Genomic DNA, 19,435 nt, shown 5'->3' on the forward strand with positions numbered 1-19,435 from the left:
AGATTGACTTAATTCCCTGAATAAAATACTCTCGAAAGGCCATTTTTTCCAAGACTTTAAACATAAAATGCCAGTTCAAATTGTCAAAAGCTTTCTCTGCATCTAGGAAAATAAGAGCCGCTTGGCATTCATTATGATATTGTAAGTATTCTATAATGTCCAAAACAATTCTTACATCATTTAGCTGTCTTTTGGGTAAGAACCCACATTGATCATGACGAATAAATTCTTGTAGAATTTTCTTCATTCTTTCAGCCAGTATTGAAGCAAATATTTTATAATCATTGTTCAGCAATGAAATTGGTCTGTAATTCTTAATTAGAGAAGGGTCTTGTCCTTCCTTTGGTAAAAGTACAATGTTAGCTTCTTTCCATGAATCTGGCATTGCGGAACCTAACAAAATAGAGTTCATCAGTCTTTCAAAAGGTTGAAGAATCTAATCTTCAAAACATCTATAATTCAATGCAGGTAAACCATTGGCACCTGGTGCTTTTCCCAATTTAGTTCTTTTTATGGCTTTGGCTATTTCAAAAGTAGTTATAGGATTATTCAATATTGCTTTCTATGACTGAAAGTTTTGGTAAATCTTGTTTATTCAAATATTTGCCTATCTTCTCCAATGAGACTTCTTGTTTTTTATGCAAGTTAGAGAAAAAACTATACAATGCTTTCTTAATCTTCTCATTGTTCAGTAATTCCACATTTCCTTCTTAAATCTTTAATATAATTTTCTTCTCTCTTTCCTCAATTTATATGCTAGCCATCTTCCTGGTTCATTAGCGAATTCAAAATGTCTCTGTTTAGCATATTTCAACTTTGTTTCTATTTCTTTCACAGTCAACAGTGACAATTGCTGATGTAGTAACTTAAGTTGGTACACAATATTGTTATCTGTCGTTTTTTTCTGTAGCTCAGTTTCTTTCACCTTGATCTGATCCAAAAGCGTTTGTAACTTTTGTTAAGATTTCTTCTTAAGACTACAGTTACAATAGATAACTCATAACCACTTTACTAGTATCCCAAACATTTTTTAGATCTATTTCATTGTCCAAGTTAATGTCAAAACAATCATTTAATTTCCTCTTATAATCCTCCACAACCTTTTCTTTTTGTAGAATTAATTCGTTACTGTGGAATCCATTTGTTCAGTTCCAGATGCAACCTCTTCAGTTGCATCCTGCTCCAACTTAGTTCCATGCTTCACAATGAAATCTCTGGCTTTAGGGATTGAAGTATATTCTTTTCTCTTTCATAAACTTCAGAGAGAATTGTGTGTGCTAAAACCTAGATTGCTTCATCTTGTTTAAAGAAATGTCTTCTATCCCTTTCTGTGAACAAATTTCTGTTTCCAATATTGTCAAGCAGAACTCCTTTTCCTTGTGCCAAACTTGTTGTTTATTCGTTTAGTTGCTTCTGACTCTTCGTGACTTCATGGACCAGCCCACGCCAGAGCTTCCTGTCGGTCGTCAACACCCCCAGCTCCCCCAGGGACGAGTCCGTCACCTCTAGAATATCATCCATCCACCTTGCCCTTGGTCGGCCCCTCTTCCTTTTGCCCTCCACTCTCCCTAGCATCAGCATCTTCTCCAGGGTGTCCTGTCTTCTCGTTATGTGGCCAAAGTATTTCAGTTTTGCCTTTAATATCATTCCCTCAAGTGAGCAGTCTGGCTTGATTTCTTGGAGGATGGACTGGTTTGATCTTCTTGCGGTCCAAGGCACTCTCAGAATTTTCCTCCAACACCACAGTTCCAAAGCATCTATCTTCCTTCTCTCATCCTTCCTTATGGTCCAGCTCTCGCAGCCATATGTTACTACGGGGAACACCATTGCTTTAACTATGCGGACCTTTGTTGTCAGTGTGATGTCTCTGCTCTTAACTATTTTATCGAGATTTGTCATTGCTCTTCTCCCAAGGATTAAGCGTCTTCTGATTTCCTGACTGCAGTCAGCACCTGCAGTAATCTTAGCACCTAGAAATACAAAGTCTTTCACTGCTTCTACATTTTCTCCCTCTATTTGCCAGTTATCAATCAAGCTGGTTGCCATAATCTTGGTTTTTTTGAGGTTTAGCTGCAAACCAGCTTTTGCACTTTCTTCTTTCACCTTCATCATAAGGCTCCTCAGTTCCTCTTTGCTTTCAGCCATCAAAGTGGTATCATCTGCATAACTGAGATTGTTAATGTTTCTTCCAACGATTTTAACTCCAGCCTTGGATTCCTCAAGCCCAGCATGTCGCATGATGTGTTCTGCGTACAAGTTGAATAGGTAGGGTGAGAGTATACAGCCCTGCCATACTCCTTTCCCAAAGGTCTTGTTTTTACCAACTGTATAGATGTCCACCACCTTTGGCTGCAAAGGATGTAGTCAATCTGATTTCGGTGTTGTCCATCTGGTGAAGTCCATGTATAAAGCCGTCTCTTAGGTTGTTGGAAGAGAGTGTTTGTTATGCAGAGTGAATTGTCTTGGCAAAATTCTATCAGCCTATGTCCCGCTTCATTTTGTTCTCCCAGGCCATGCTTACCTGTAATTCCAGGTGTCATTTGACTGCCCACCTTAGCATTCCAGTCTCCCGTGATGAAAATAACATCTCTTTTAGGCATGTTGTCCAGTAGGTGCTGCACATCCTCATAGAACTGCTCTACTTCAGCTTCTTCAGCATCTGTGGTTGGGGCATATATTTGGATCACTGTGATGTTAGATGGCTTGCCCTGAATTCGAATTGAGATCATTCTATCGTGTTTTGGATTGTATCCAAGCACTGCTTTAGCCACTTGACTATTAATTATGAAGGCTACTCCATTTCTTCTGTGGTCCTCTTGTCCACAGTAGTAGTTCCGATGGTCATTTGATGTGAAGTGGCCCATTCCAGTCCATTTCAGTTCACTGATGCCCAAAATGTCTATCTTTAATCTTGACATCTCACCAATAACCACATCCAATTTGCCCTGGCTCATAGATCTTACATTCCAGGTTCCAATGGCGTGCTGATCCTTAGGACATCGGATTTGTCGTTCACCACCAGCACCGTCGGCCACTAGCCGTCCTTTTGGCTTTGAGCTAGCTGTGTCATCACGTCTGGGGCTAGTTGAACTCATCCTCTGTTCCTCCCCAGTAGCCTTTTGACCATCTTCCTACCTGGGGGTTTCATCTTCTGATAGTATACCGACATATGTCTGGTTGTACTGATCCATTTAGTTTTCACGGCAAGAATACTGGGGTGGGTTGCCCTTACCTTCCCCAGGGATCACATTTAATCTGACTGCTCTGTCATGACCTTCCCGTCTTGGGTGGCCCTTCACGGTTTAGCTCATGGCATCATTGAGGTGCTCAAGCTCCAGCACCACGACAAGGTAACGATCCTTTGCTGAAGTGTGCCAAACTATAACTAAGTAAATAAATAAAAGTACTATAAATTATAAAGGTTTGGACTTGGGTAGCATATAAATCAATAAAATCAATTTCTTATCTGCTCTGAAGAATAAGCCAGTTCATTTCCTCTGACATATCCAAACAGAGCATGGATCCAAATGAAATATTGTTCTTAATTAACCAGCAATAATACTGAATAACTTGGTCCTGGAATAAATAAGAACAGTTGGCATTGTCGCATATCCTCTGAAGGTTTTGCAATAGAAATCAACATTTCACACTGTTGGACCATAAGCAAACAATATTGTCAAGTAGTAGTAAGATTTTAGTGCTATCTTCAGGGGCATCCATTGAGACAATCCAAAAAGTCAAGAAATATATAAGAAGATACAAGATGGTAGCTGCAACTGCATTATTGAAGCCCTACCCCTTTTTCATGTATGTTGTGACACACTTAAAGAGTGACAGGCTTTTAGTAGCCACCATCTTGACTTTTTTGACACTCCTGTGGATGCCCCTGCTTATTGGCCTAAGCACTACCTGGATGCAGAACAAATTAGTTGCTTTCAAATTGCATAGAAAGTAATATGAAAACTTACTCCTGACTTAATTTAGTTTTGATATCAGCAATGCAATTTAAGTCAAATGTGCTTAGTCTGGATCCAACATAAAGTAATTATTTATGATCGATATAGCAGTTCATTACTAACTTTTCTCATATTGGGGTGCACATAAGCATCCACTATGTTTTAATTACTTCTATGATGGGTGTGTTAATTTTTTGTAGGATTTGGTAATAATTAGCTTTATAATTAAATAAAAATAATTGCAAAAAATCCCACAAGCTTTTGGCAATATTAAGCATAAGAAGGTAACTAACACAGATATATAATAACAATTGGTATTTGAAAGTGTTTGGTAACTGGTTGGTAGTTGAATGATTTGGTAGCTTTTATAGGAACTTTGTTCATATAACATATCAAAATTATTATTAAAAGTCAATCAGGAGCTGTATTTTGAAAGTACACAATTTTCCAATATTTTGCTACAGCCCTAAGCAGATTATAGCTTCAAGTAAGAAAAAGCTACTGAAAAAGATGTCTATGTAAACATGCCAGTCTTTTTCACTTTGTTCTCTAAAAAGATTAATCACTGTCAATGTTGGATTGTGGACAGTACATCTAATGGACTTTGTTACTTGATGCCATTAAAGTATCAATTAAAAACATGACAGGAAAGTATTGATTGTTGTTAATACAAGTTTTCTTGGAAAGAATTAGTAAGAAAAAATGATTAGAAGAATGGAACACATTTATTACAGTCTTAGACCAGCTCAAAGAAAAACAGATTGTCGATATGTATGCACATATAAGACTAAGATAGTTAATGTAATTTGTCTTGCATACAGTTATAATTAAGAGCGAACTGGGCTGTGAAATTTTGTTCGGTCTTGTGAATCCTTAAAAGGCCCAAACAATCATGGAGATAAGCAGAAGATTTTCCCTTGGCACACAGTTTCATTAGATTGTCACTTAGAAAGGCATTTTTCCTGTTACTTTGCCAACATATTTTCTCTATAGACAATTATTGTGCTCCATCATTTTAACTTGGCTCTTCCCTCTGCAAAGGAAACTAAGGAATTTGTCCAAATATATCCTTTCCTGCTTCCAGGGCTGTTTTACTTTTCAAGCTGGTATACAGCTCCATTCACCTATCAATTAGGTGTAAACTGGTTTAGCTTTTTGAGATCTGCCAAAGTCTACTGCTTAGCAAAAACAGAATCTGATTAAACATAGACTAATTTGTCACTCCCTGCCATGACCCTATATATTTTAACTTGAACAGTTTGTACTAGAATATATACTATTACTAGAATATATACTGAGACCCTGTATTTGTTCAGAAGGCTCTATAAGCAATCTGTTTTAACCCACATCTACAGCCCTGGAGGACAGCACTTTTCTCACCAGAGTCTTGCCAAAACCAAACCAAAAGATAGACATTGCTGGAGAGTGAGCAATTCAGCAGAACCACTGGAAGGGTCTCTGCATTAGTATTAAAAACCAGTGAAGCATGAGTTGAGAACTTTGAATTAGTTAATCCAAATGTGATATTCAATGTTCATATAACAGGGTCTAAATTTAATCCAATGAAACATTAAACATTTTTTGTAATTTTGAGATATACTATGTGTATTAATTCCTTTCTTTGCAAGTACAATGTTCATGATTCACCAGATTATTTCTTATTTAAAATATTTTAACTCATTTTTCTCCTTAGAAAGCATAACGCTTTAAAGAGACCAACTCTGTGGTGTTGCTTGTACTTAATACTTGGGAATATACATATATATGTTTGGCTAAGAAAGAATATATACTTTCTTAGCCAAACATAAGCCAAATAATATAAAGGGAAGAATATAAAGGGAAGAAAGAAGAAAGGGAAGAATATAAGGGAAGAAAGAAGAAAGAATATAAAGGGAAGATCTCTTTGATTTGACTTAAATATGTTCTTCTTACAGTGCTTTACATGGCAGACTGATTGCAGAGGGAAAAGGGAATGGCCTTGAGGGCAGGACGAAGAGTTGCTTCCAAGGAAACAGTCAGATAACAGGCAAGAAAATAACTAGTGAAGACATCTCATACAAGCCCCTCCCTAGTTCCCATGAAGATAAAGGGGGAAAGCACATTTAGACTTGAAAGATTCTGTTACTATAGCTGTTAGAATAAAAGTAGTCCCGTTTCTTAGTCTGATCTACTTTTTTGGGTTGACACTGATATTTTTTGCTATGGCTGTTCCACCATATTATTTATTATGTTATCATGTGTTGCAATGGCAGTTGTAAATAATCTCTGTGGAATATTGCACTGCCCTTCCTGTAAATTGGAAACATACATACAAGGGAAAAAAGTTTAAAATAATAAATTTCTTTGTTTCTTCCCTTTCTTCAGTTAAAGCAAAATCTAAGGATAATTTGCATGTCAGTATGCTTCCGGAACAAATCTAATTAATGAATCTCTTAATGTGGCCTTCCTTTCTTCTGCCAGTAAGCAAATGCTCTCTTATTTAATAATAACTCTTATTTATTAAACCTAATTTGATTCAGTTGGCCACAGGCTCTCACAATTTAACCTGATGAATTTGAGAGAATAGAACAATGAGTGCCTGCTTTTGTACACAGTCATTCAACAGCCTTTTTTTTTTTAAAAGATGCTTAGAAATGTGTTTAGAATCTATTTGATGTTCAAGAAGACACATTTCTTGGTAGGTTAGAATTTCTTCCCTGAATATTTGTCAAGTTAAGAGAGTGGAAGAGCTTGGCTGATTTATTTATTTGAAGTGTAGTATTAAGTTTTTATTCAACTTTTATGCTTTGATAATGTCAGCCTTACCAGGTAGACCAGACAGGAAACACAATCAGATAAGCCACTTCTACTTTATTGTAAAGTTACGTTGACAGAACCTTGCAAGTCTGAAAGTACAGTCCTCACCCCTGTCTTCTTTACAGCCCAAGAAACTAGGGAGGGTCCCTTCTGAGAGGTTTGCCCCACCCACTATCCAGCTGCATGCTATGCTGTCTCTTATCTGGCCGTTCCCTAGGCAGCGTCTCTGGGCTCAGTCTCCCAAGGTCATTCCCACATACCTTTACAGATAAGGACTCAAAGCAGCTTACAATAATGAAAATTAAATATAAAGCATGATGGTAAAATCAGTACAACTACCATTAGCATTAAAATCAACTACAGTAAAATCAGTGAACACGCTTAGTGAAAGCGATGCATTTTTGCCATGTTCCTACATATTGGGAGAATTGGACCTAATATCCTGCCCTGGGTAGGGCATTCCATAGCCTGGGAGACCTACAGGAGAGAACCCTCTTCAATATCAGCAGATAGACATGTCTTGGACAATGACTCTTTCTGCACGGGTAGCTGCGCAGAGGGTTGGGTTTGGTTTTTTTTTTGCAGTAGCCAAGAATGGGTGTAAGGGTCACAGTGTGTGTGTGTGTGTGTATGATACATATACAGTTCACTATGGTTAAATTTGAAATTTAAAGTATGTTTGTGGGAACTGAGATCTGTTCACAGGTTAGTAAATGATAGTGTGCTTATTTATAGCTAAAATTTCAGCAAAATCCACAAGCGCCTTCTCCAGTACACTTACTTTGGATAGCTTTGTATTTAGGTAGAATAATCCAGTAACAGACTGTAGAATGATTTACTGGGAAACCTCCCTTAAGCTGCTCATTTAGTACAGTACTAATACTGTCACTGAAACAAACAAAAAAGTAATTCATAGCAAGGTTTAAAAAATAAGCAGTGATTGTTTTTTTAAGACCAAAGTTTCTTGCCCCAGATTGCTCTCAATCTCATTGTGCTAAGTTTTTGGTCATTAGTAATGCCCCATTAAATTTGTATTTGGCTGGCTGCTGTACTGAATACAAGGTTCTCTGTATTTGAATAATAGATTACAGCAGGCTTCAGGGTACACATCAACCTAATGACAACCTTCTAATAAATGAAACAGAGCCTTAAACTTTTGTTCCCTGCTAATATGTCATAAGATTCAGTTGTGCTAGAGAATACTTGCCTACCCTTTCCACACAGTTCACGACAATCTCACTGTGTGTGATGCAGGAGAGGATTCCAGTGACTTTAATACTTGTGTGGAAGAGAGGGTTTCTGCAACAAGTAAAATGTTTTCTATTTGACTACCCTTCATTCCGACATCACGCTGACAACAAAGGTCCGCATAGTTAAAGCAATGGTTGTAAGGAATGCCTAAGACTAAATAAAAGACTCAGACTCTAAATCAAGTTTAAGCTCTGGCTTTTATTTAGAATAGAATGCACACCAGTAAAAAGCTGAGAGTGATGGAAGCGCACCAAAAGTTGAATTAAATAGTCTTGCGCCAAACAGCGCTCCACCCCCACACTCCCCGGGTGTGCCCCACGAGTTCCACGGAGTGACAGGTCATCAAGACTTGATAGGTGAGAGGTCGTCCAGCCCCATTCGCCCCGGGCATCGCCCTGTTTATCTTCCTGCGAGGTAATGGTCCATTACCAGGCGATTAGACCTCAATATTCCTTGAAAGCCCGGACGCGCCCTTCCGAACCTCGCCCTGATCATTTCTTTGACAATGGTGTCAATGATCGATTACCGGGCGATGTGGCCTTGTTGTTCAATAGATCTCCCAACCCCATTACCTTCTTTGTCCGGTTTATCGCCCGCACCTCTCTGTCCTAACAGCCAGGAACCATGCTGAGACAAGGAACTGGTCTCTAATGTTTATTGCTTGTACATAACAGGAATCCTAACAAACTGAAGAAGCGTGGGAAAAACCCAGACATATAAACCCCAAAGGTTAAGGCGGTCCCGATCTGTGTCTCTTTGAATGGCTGCCCAATTCCTCAGTGCTACGAATGCGCTTAACAGTCTGGATGGGAGCCCCCTGCTCACCATCCTTACTCATGACACTCTCCAGTCATTGACACGCATCCGCACTTTGTCATGCGAGCTGTTACGATGTCGCAAACATCGCAACAGCGATCATGACATACCACCCTCCTGAAGAAAATCAAGCCGAGGGCTTGGAGGGATATGCAACATGGAAGTTGCGGACTAGCTCGGGGGCCTGAATGTCGCGGGCAGCAACCCACTCAGGGTGGGGAAAATGTTTCCAGCGCACTAAGTATTGGAGAGAGCCACGAAGCTTGCGGGAGTCGAGAACCTCCTTGACTTCGAAGTGCTGTCCGTCGATCATGACGGGTGGAGGGGGGGGAGTGCGTGGATGCCACCGGGAGGGGTCACTGGCTGGCTTGAGTAAGCTGCAGTGGAACACAGGGTGCAGCCGCTTCAAATTATGAGGTAGATCCAAACGCATCGTGACCGGGTTCACAATTTGTGTAACCTGAAAGGGGCCAATAAATTTGGGGGCCAGTTTCTTGGAAGGCTGAGGTGACTTGATAAATTTAGTGGAGAGATAAACCAGGTCCCCTACTCAAAAAGGCGGCTGTTGGTGCCTGTGCTTGTCAGCCTGAGGTTTGTATGAGGTCTGAGCCTCATTGAGAGCGTCCTTAATGACGGGCCAGGAGTCTGCAAGTTTAGAACCCCAATCACAGGCCGCCACTACTGGAGACGGGGGCTGTGGGAGTTCAGGAATGGGGACGAAGTCCCGACCCGACACCACCCTGAAGGGGGTTTGTCCCGTGCTTTGATGCACAGCATTATTGTATGCAACCTCCGCGAAAGGAAGCAAATCCACCCAGTCGTCCTGGTGGTAGTTGATGTAGGAGCGGAGGAATTGTTCAAGGGTGGCATTGAGGATCTCAGTAGATCCGTCAGTCTGGGGATGCCAGGAGGTTGACAATGCTTGCTCAGTACCAATTAATTTCAAAAAAGCCCGCCAAAACCGTGAGGTAAATTGTGTGCCCCTATCGGTCACCAAGCGAGAGGGGCAGCCGTGAAGGCGGTACACGTGCACCAAAAAGAGCTTCGCCAGCTGTTGTGCTGATGGGATAGAGGCACAGGGGACAAAATGAGCTTGTTTGGAAAAGTAGTCTTTGACTACCCAAATGACTGTTTTCTTTTGACTGGGCGGTAAATCCACGATGAAATCCATAGACCAAAAGGCAGTACCTTATACTGGAAGGAGCCCAAGGGACAGTTAAAAGCTGTTTTCCATTCGCCCCCCTCCCTGATGCGAATGCGGTAATATGCCTCGCGGAGGTCAAGTTTGGAAAAAACCTTTCCAGTCGACAAGTGTGCCAACATATCTTTGACGAGGGGGAGGGGGTACTTGTTTGACAAGGAGGCTGAATTTAACCCACGATAGTCTGTACACAGTCTTAGGGTACCGCCCTTCTTATCACGGAACAGAACGGGCGCTCCAACCGGCGAGTTTGCCGGTTTGATGAAGCCCCAAGCAAGGTTTTTATCGAGGAAGTCCTGCAACGCTGCCAATTCCTTTTGTGTCATTGGGTAAATTTTTGGCTTAGGCAATGGGACATGAGGGAGCAGTTCAATGGCACAGTCTGTCTTGCGATGGGGGGGGTAACTGGTCCGCCTCCTCCTCCCCGAAGATGTCAGTGAAGTCTAAACGAATAAACAACAACAACAATAACCATCAAGTGAACCAGCTCCCACATTCAGTTTAACTGGCATTCTTAACCTACATAGCTGTGTTCGTCAGAACCCAATTTCTGTCTGTGCAGAAAAAAGGTATAATCACAAGCAATATATTTAGGCTTTAATATTTGGATAAATGTCTTATCCAAAATGGTGCACATTTTAATCCATTGGTTGCAGGGTGCATAGTAACATTCTGATACAGTTGATTTTGAATTTAAAAGTAATTGAATGTTTTCAGGTTTTTTTAATCACTCTCGGCTTTGGTAAGGCTTATCTCTCTCTTTTTGGTCCTTTTAATTGCCTGCTTTTATTGATCTCTGGAGCACATTCTGTTGCTATGGCCCAGGTTGTGAGACATTTCTGGCTCCGTTTCAGCAAAGCATCTAGGATCTACAGGTCCAGGATGTATGTTTAAGGGAACAGATGGTGACTGATGTACAATCCATTGGAAGTGACAATATAATATTTACTAATGGCATTTAGTAGGCATCCCTCAAAATATAGGTAATTGCTTGTCTGAAGGGGAGAAGCACAAATCCATGTCTACTGGGAATATGAGAATGTAGCCAATGCAAAAAGAAAAATAGAATTTTTCTTGTTTTTATGCATAATTTGAAAACAGATGCTGGACTAGTGCCACTCTGTGTAATATGCTTTGCAGAAAGCAGTTGGGCTTTAGCACCCAGGCGGATGGCAACTGGCCTTGGCAGATCAGAACTGGTTGCTCTGCCAAGCCCTTATGTTGATGGTGCTTCTTAAAGAGCTTTTCTTTGGAATCTACTATGGATGAATAATACAAATATATTTTAATATATCAATGAATTATGCAAGATGTTTTCCCTCATCAGTTTCATCACACAAAGCTAAGATTAGTGAGGCAGAGCTTCTAGTCATATGGTGGGTTTAAGGTTAGGCCATGAGACCATCACCTTGCATAGAGAAGCAAGGCATTCCTAACCCCATTTCCTCAAAGAATAATTGTCTCTTAGTATAGGGATACTTATTAGCTATTATGCTTAGAGTTGCAGCCTTACATAATTTTACAAATGGAAGGACTTAATTGAATAGAGTCCTGGATTTTCTACCAGATTCTTGCCAGACAGCACCGCTGGTTGGACCAAACGCTTTCACAACTGTCTAAAAGCAAAACTGAATTATCTTAACAAGATTCACTGAGATGAAAGGCCAGCCATTGAATTATGTACCATTTAGAACCAATATGTTCCCATGTACGTTAGGATGGAGATTTTCTGATTTTCTTTCATCCTGTGATCTAGGGATGATTTCTTCAGTGACAATGGGGGAGCTTGCAGCTGGATGTTTATACTAACAAGGCTGGTAAAGAAGACAGAACCATGATCAATTGTATCCTGAAAAGCTTGATTTCCAAATAACAATGCTTATTGTTTGCTTGCTGATACTCCCTACTTGGTGTGAAGTGCAATGACAGAAGACAGACTCATACATTTCCTAAAGTTGCTCCCCACATGTAGAACCACTATAAGAACCACATCCTTGCTTTTAATGTTTAGGAAGCTTTTAAAATCATGGCTTTTTCAATGTGCATTTAGGGACTGAGGGCAGAGTGTCATGAATTTTTGTTGTTTGATAATACAGCAAAAATTCTGATTTTACAATTCTAATATTATGTTTGCTGACTATAATGAATATTTTGATTTTTTATTATTATGTATTTGTATGTTCTTGCTTATAAGCCATTTAGAATTATAAGCATAAAAACATGTGAAGGACCAAGAGGCCCTGCTTATGGTCACTCCTGCTGAGCCACTTCCCAATTGGACTACAACAATGTGCTCTAGATGGGGCTGCCCTTGAGAAACACTAGGTAGCTTCCACTGTACAGAATGCATGCAGAGTGCATGCAGTTCTGAATACACCAAGGTTTGCCTGTGCTACGCCACTCTTCTGCAAGCTCCACTGGCTTCCAGTATGCTTCTTGGTGCATTTCAAGGTGCTGGTTATCACCTTTAAAGCCCTGCAAGGCACAGGGCCAAGTCACTTGTAGGACCGTCTGTCCCCAAGGGTTTTCTGCCCATCCCACCAGATCCGACAGGGTGGGCATCTCCAGATCCTCTCTATTAAAAAATGTCATCTGGTGGGATCTAGGAGACATGGCTTCTCTGTCATGGTGCCTGCTTTATAAAACAGCTTCTCTACCAAGATCCCAACCTCCAATCTTGCTGGGCTTCCAGACAGCTGTGAAGACCTGGCTTTCCCCTCATGTGTTGGACTGGTATGTTGGTTGAGCCCAAGATACATATAGTGTTGTGAATTTGTTGTGGTGCCTGGATATTGTATTATGGTTATTTTTAATTTACTTTGTATTTGTTGAGGGGATATATATATATATATATATATATATATATATATATATATTTGTGAATTGTTATTAGCTTCCCAGGGATATGGATTTAAGATAAGTGGTCATATAAATTCTCTAAATAAATAAATAAAACAAGAAAATAAGATGGTTATGGCAGCTTTATCTCTGGTCCATCACCTAATATCAAGAGCGTATAGCTTTTAACACTGCAGGTAATAGAATCCTGACTAGTAGCCACTGACAGCATACCCTTTAAAGGCATCTTTAGGCTTCATATCCAGGCTGAGCAGAAATCACAAGTCTTATTAATTCAGCTCTCAGCTAGAGTTCATAGAAGACTTCTAGGTATGTCTTGACTAGAAAAGAATCTTTCCTGCAGACAATAACGAAGCCTCAAACGCAAAGGTTGATTGCCCACTGTGATGCAAAGAAATCAGAAGCTTTATATAGCTGTGTTTTAGAATGTACTTGGGGCATCTTCCTTCTGCCATGCTGCATTAAGGGATACTTAGCTGGTTGCTTGATGGTCTTGGGGCGCTGCTCTTTGTAACCTGGGAACTGTTGGTTCCCACTTCACCAACCTCAGACCTTATGCTCTCCATCCTTATATCATCTAAATTAAGAGTCATCACAATGTTTTGAAATAGTTTCACTGTGCATTCTATGAAGAAGTCTTCTGTCCATTTATTTGATACCTCCAATTGTTCAGTTTCATGGAATCAATAAGAGACAAAATATTACTCTAATGGGTCCCTTTATCAGTGCATCATACCTGCATACCTGCTACCTCTAGTAATGTGAATATTTCCCTGTAAGATTAAATAGCAAAGGAAAAATTTGGTGGACGCTTTTGTTATTTAAATCTTTCTGGGGAACAGCAGCTGGTTGTATGGGAAGAAAAGAATTTAGGACTTCTCCAAGTTGAGATTTAAGTCTTCTAAGACATAGGAAGGAATTGAACAAACTGGATTTCTAGATGCAGTGAGCATTTATGGAGAAAGTCATTATTTTATGTTATTTTGGAGTATTCAAAGCCTTGCCCAATTCCTGACAAAGCTGTTTTCCTTGCCAGCATAATCTGTGGCAAAAGCTGTGATTAATTCATGATACTGTAAAATACTGGCCTGGATCAAAGAATGGATCTACCATTTATATTGCTTTAGGATTCTAATCCTTTTTCTTTAACACTGATTCGTGTTCCTTTGGGGTATCTTAATAAATTAAATAAGCAGAAAGTGTTGGTGCCGATTTGTGTTTTATGGGGTTATAAACTGATAGCCTAAGAAAGCCTAAGCCTCTTTAGACTGCCTATCGGATATTGCTTTCGCCATTCCAAACACAATGGCACTTCCACACCCCCACTGCTTCCATTCCCTAATCCCTCAAAAGCAGTCTGAAGACAATCCAGATGCTCAGAACAAGGAGCTCCAAGGTGCTGCATGTCCTGCAATAACAAAAACCTTCTTACCTCCCCTCAGTGCAAAAGGGTGATATTTTAAATTGTTTGCATGCATAATCTCATCCCATCCTTATTTCAAACCGGGTGCAATTCTCTGGTCATATGTAACTCCTCTCCCCCCAAATGTATAGTTCCTCTGTGCTAAATATTCTGACACCACAGGTTTGCATAAAGCTGTGTTTTATTTTCGCTTCCTTTCCTAATGATATCCAGCATGAAGTTGCCTTTACTCAGAACAGCCACTTGCTGGGTTAATTGTTGTATAATTTACTTTCACAACTTTTCTTGCATGGAAGTTTTTCTTTCCAAAACTCCCCATATCCTTACAGCCTAATCTGTGATTAATTCAGGATATTGCATGATCCTAGCCTGGTTAAAAAAATCTGCCACAAATGTGACATCTATCCAGCACACTGTTGCCAACATAATTTTCATTTGTCATTTCTCTGGTCACATTGTACACAACCTTACCTTTGCTACTCTGGATTCCTGTTCAACCTGGCAAACATGAAGGCAATGTTAGTTAGTAATCACAGGTCAGGTTAGTAGGGTGATCAGTGAGTTTATAGTACATCTAGTACAGGAACAACATAGAAAAAGTACCAAGAACCAAACACTGAGCAATCAAGAATCTCATGGTAAATGAAGATATTGTTCTACTTCCAAGTGAAAGCTTTCATATAAGACCAGAAGGACTATTCAGGAGGCAAAACTTATTTCCCTTTCCCCCATGAAGCCTTTCCTTTCAACTGAGTAGTCCTGCATCTGTCAGCCCCTGGATCTTCATTCCCTGGGATTCAGCTGGATCTCCATCTCTGGATCAGTCTTGGCTGCTGAAACCCTAGACATTGCCATGAATAGCTCTGGCATAGTCTCCCCTACTGTTCCCCTACCAGTGAGTTCTTGAAGTCCTAGTGCATCGTAGATGGGGATTCTTACACAGGGCAGTGACAAAGCCCTTTCCTGTCTGCTTCCATATCCAGTGCAAGCTTCTTATTCTTACTTCAGATCTCTTCCTGATCTTTCCCAGTCTTGCAGTCCTTGAATTAGAATTCATCTCTTGAGATTTTCATTCTTTGAAGTATATCATCTTATGTCATCTGAATATTTCCTAATCCCTTAAAAGCTTCCACTGTTTTCTCTTTGTTGTCCCCCATAACCCCTGCCTGATAACTCTTATTTCCTTCAATTCTTCCTTTTTGTTCAGGCCTTTAGTGCAAGCTTCCAGTTTCCAGGCCCTCTTGTCATTTAAGCACACTCCCTATAACTGAAACAATGACTCTATCTCTTCTTCCTGCCTCCCCCTTTATATGAGAGTTAAGCTGGAGGTTTTCAATTCAGAGATGGCAGATATGTAAACATTCAATGTTGCATGGCTTCAAGGCCACCAAGCATCAAGCAAAGAGTCCATTTATTTATGAAAAGAATGGGGAGGAAAAGCAATAGATTTAAACATCTGTGGATATAAGAGAGAGACTGTACTGTTGCACTTCCAATAGGCAATAAACTGTTTCATTTGGCATCAATCTTGTTTGCAATAAAAGATGCTTTTATTGTATATGTGGGAGTTCTGCCAAGTCCTAGACTAGGAGTTGAATTAAGCTGTGTAAAGTCAGGACTCTGTGGTTTACTGCTAAGTTGTGGCCAGGAAAGCTGACACATTGATCATTAATTCTGCAATGGGGAAAACAACCCATTATTTCAGAGCAGCTCTTTCCCAATGCAGATGTGTCCCAATAAAAGTCAAGCAACATGTAAATTGACAAATCATTTGTAACCTGTTTAGACAATGATCCATCTCCTTGGTCCCTGAAAAATACCGTGATATATTTAGTGCTATCTTTTTTCATGTTGGTATCATTGCCATGAAGAATATTTTTATAGAATGGATATATTAGTAGGATGGAAGAACAGGGGTTGTCAGCTGTTCATTCTATGGGGTTGAAAACTTTTGATAAAACTTATGATATTGTAAGATTTATAGTAAGTAAGGTCACGTGATTGCAAATCAGGTGCTCAGTGACTAGCTCACAATTACAATGTCACAGCATCCCGTGGTTATGTGATTGCCATTTGCGATCTTCACTGCCTGCTTCCAATAAGCAAAGTCAATGGGGAAGCCAGCAGGAGGTAGCAAATGCTGATCACATGACCACAGGATGCTGCGACCATGCAGGATTCACCTAATGATGGCAATTGGGACTGCTGAAACTGCCGTCATAGTCAGCATGATCACGTGACATCACACTTTAAAACCACGTTAACTTAGTGACAGAGTTCCCAGTCTCAATTACTGTCAGTAAGTGAGGATTACCTGTAATTACTTCTTTGAAGTTTTGCATGCACTTTATCATATAATTTCTGATTTGTTCTATCTGCACGTCATATTTCTAAAATGATTTGAATATATATGTCCTAATAAATGATCTTGGTTTTGTATAAGTTTTTCAAATTCTGTCATCCTTCTCAAGGTCTCTACTTCTTTTTGGAGACTATTTTTTATTCCTATCTATAATGAGCAGTTCTTGCTGTGTCTTTAGTCTATTTTCTGAATCTGGATGTGTCATACTGGCATATATGATTAAATCTTTCTTGTAGTGCTGGAAATCTTTCTTGCTGAAAAAAAAGGCATTTAATGGTGAAGGTAATAGTGAGGTCACAGGACTTATTACTGTTTTTAGTAGATTCCATATTTTTAATAAACCTGGTCTTGTAATACATCCTTTCAAATTCCTTCCTTTGTTTCTTTGGCTATAAAACAATTCTTGATGCCTGCATATTCTAAATAACCCTATAAGGCATCTTGAAAATGCTTTTACGAAAAGAAATCTTCTATGAGACTGGTATTGATTAAGCTAGACAATACAATGTCTGTAGGTTTGCTATGATAGCCTAGATAGCGCCTTTTATGGATTCTGTCTCCCAATGCTACATATGATATGGTAGCCTTAATGTAATAATAGTATGACTGTGTATTACAAGGAAGTTAAGGATTTTATGGGGGATATTAAGTTTATTTCACTTACAGTATGTAGAATTTGAGAAAAGGAATTCTATGAATCAAATTCTTGTTTTCTTCTCACAGATTACGATCTTTGGTAAAACAGCTGGAGAGAGGAGAGGCTTCTGTTGTTGATTTAAAAAAGAACTTGGAATATGCAGCTACTGTGCTGGAGTCTGTATACATTGATGAAACGAGGTGAGATAATTATTTCAGTATACTTATGTTTTGTTTTTAACTTTAGATCTCATAATGTTTTTAGGGTGTAGTGAGTATTGCATACATATAAAAATCATTTTACTTCTAATAAGGTTTAAAAGGGCATGTCTATGATCCTCAAAATATTATGAACGATCAGTATACATGTTATCTTACGAAATGAAAATGTTAGCACTGTTCCAGTAGCCTTATGCCAAGGCTCCATCAATCACTTTCTCCTATTTGTTTGTTTGTTTGTTTGTTTATTTATTTAATCCTGCCTTTATTATTTTTATAAATAACTCAAGGCAGAAAACATACCAAATACTCCTTCTTCCTCCTGTTTTCCCCACAACAGCAACCCTGTGAGGTGAGTTGAGAGAGAGTGACTGGCCCAAGCTCACCCTTAGGGACTAGAACTCTCAGTCTCCTGCTTTCTAGCCCAGCACCTTAACCACTAGACCAAACTAAGAGCTGCAGCTATTCTAATTTTTTGTGAGATGGAAATGGTATGTTAAAAATACAGAAATGAAACCTAATCTGTCTGGCCCCATCCACAAAGCACAAGGCTGAACTGAATTTCTTCTGTATTTTTCAGAGGCAGAGGGTATGCATTTAGTTCAGAATTATTTAAAACATTTGCCTAGTTCCTGACAATTTAGCTACCTTTTATTTTTTTTAAAAAAAATTATAACTCAATTTATTCTTCACTTTTCTGTTTGCATGATAACTCAAGAAATAATAATAGTAATAATAATAATAATAATTTATTGTTCTATATATCAAGGATGTGTTAATGATTACCATGAACATTTTAGGTTATGTATCACCATTATAGTTTATTAACTGCTAGGAGTCCTTGCACATTAGGGCAGCATGCAATTCCATGCAGCGGTGGTATACAAATGTAATAAATAAATGCAATTCAATTCAACTGAAATCAACATTAAAATCATTACCACTAATATCATTTAACAGGTCAGAGCTTGATAAAGAAGATGTATTTTTACCATTTGCCTAATATTGAGAAGGGGAGGACACAGGCACTCCTTAGGGAGGGCATTCTAGTTCATTGTTAATGTCTGCTTTTACAGAAGCCTTGAAAGACTTGGAAGAAGTATAGGAATATAATATTTTATTTATTTATTTTATTTATTTATCAAATTTTGCCACCGCCCATCTCCCCGCAAAGAGGGGACTCTGGGCGGTTTACAACCAGGATAAAACATTAAAATACCATTAAAAATATAAATACAAATATAATATTCAAATAAGTACAGTATGAGATCTGGATGATGGTGCAAGTTGGAAAATCGTTTACATATGTCTAAGAGGCCATTTAGGGCGCTAACCATCTCCAGGAGTGATTCCTGCCCGTCCCACCCCATTTTATTCTTTAAGTACTGAGAAGCTGTTACTGGCTCAAGCGTGGGGGACTTCATGTTTTCTTTTGCCTGCCTTTCAACTTATGGAAATCTCTCTACTGTAGAATAACTTATCTTGAGCTTTTGAAATGGCAAAAGAATGGAACAGCCATCAGACAAGCATTTTGGCTGAACAGCTTGCATTTGAAAACATGCTAAGTAGGAATGTGCAGTTGAGTTCTGGATATATTGCAGTTTTAATCATAAATAACCCTAAAATGAAAATAGGAGGAGGAAGGAGTATTAGGTATGTTCACCACCTTGAGTTATCTATAAAAATAATAAAGGTGGGATAAAAATTAAATAAATAAAATAATGCAGCACTATATGATTGGTCTGTCTTCTAGAAGTAAGGTACTTTGCACTCTAATGTTGTTGTTGTCCATAGAGAAAACACAATGTCAGTGGTACTTTTCATTAAATTTACCCCTCTGCACAATAAAATAAAATAATAAAATAAAAAACTCACCCAACCAATAGATTCAATTGTGGGTTCTGCGTGCCTTGTTC

General features: G+C 39.1%; 2 protein-coding genes across 3 annotated transcripts in view; one reads left to right on the plus strand and one right to left on the minus strand.

The window, feature by feature from the left end:
• Positions 1 to 19,435, plus strand: part of PDE1C (phosphodiesterase 1C) — a 248,497-nt gene that overhangs the window by 146,076 nt on the left and 82,986 nt on the right. The window contains exon 4 of the mRNA XM_063304072.1: positions 17,388 to 17,501. Coding sequence (XP_063160142.1) covers positions 17,388 to 17,501 — 114 coding nt within the window. The remainder of the gene's footprint in view (positions 1 to 17,387; positions 17,502 to 19,435) is intronic.
• Positions 18,666 to 19,435, minus strand: part of PPP1R17 (protein phosphatase 1 regulatory subunit 17) — a 103,411-nt gene continuing 102,641 nt past the window's right edge. For both annotated transcript variants that reach the window (XR_010067976.1, XR_010067977.1), the window contains exon 5: positions 18,666 to 18,701. The gene's annotated coding sequence lies outside the window, so the exon portion shown is untranslated. The remainder of the gene's footprint in view (positions 18,702 to 19,435) is intronic.

The sequence above is a fragment of the Candoia aspera genome, chromosome 4, assembly GCF_035149785.1.
Source record: "Candoia aspera isolate rCanAsp1 chromosome 4, rCanAsp1.hap2, whole genome shotgun sequence".
Classification (NCBI taxonomy): domain Eukaryota; kingdom Metazoa; phylum Chordata; class Lepidosauria; order Squamata; family Boidae; genus Candoia; species Candoia aspera.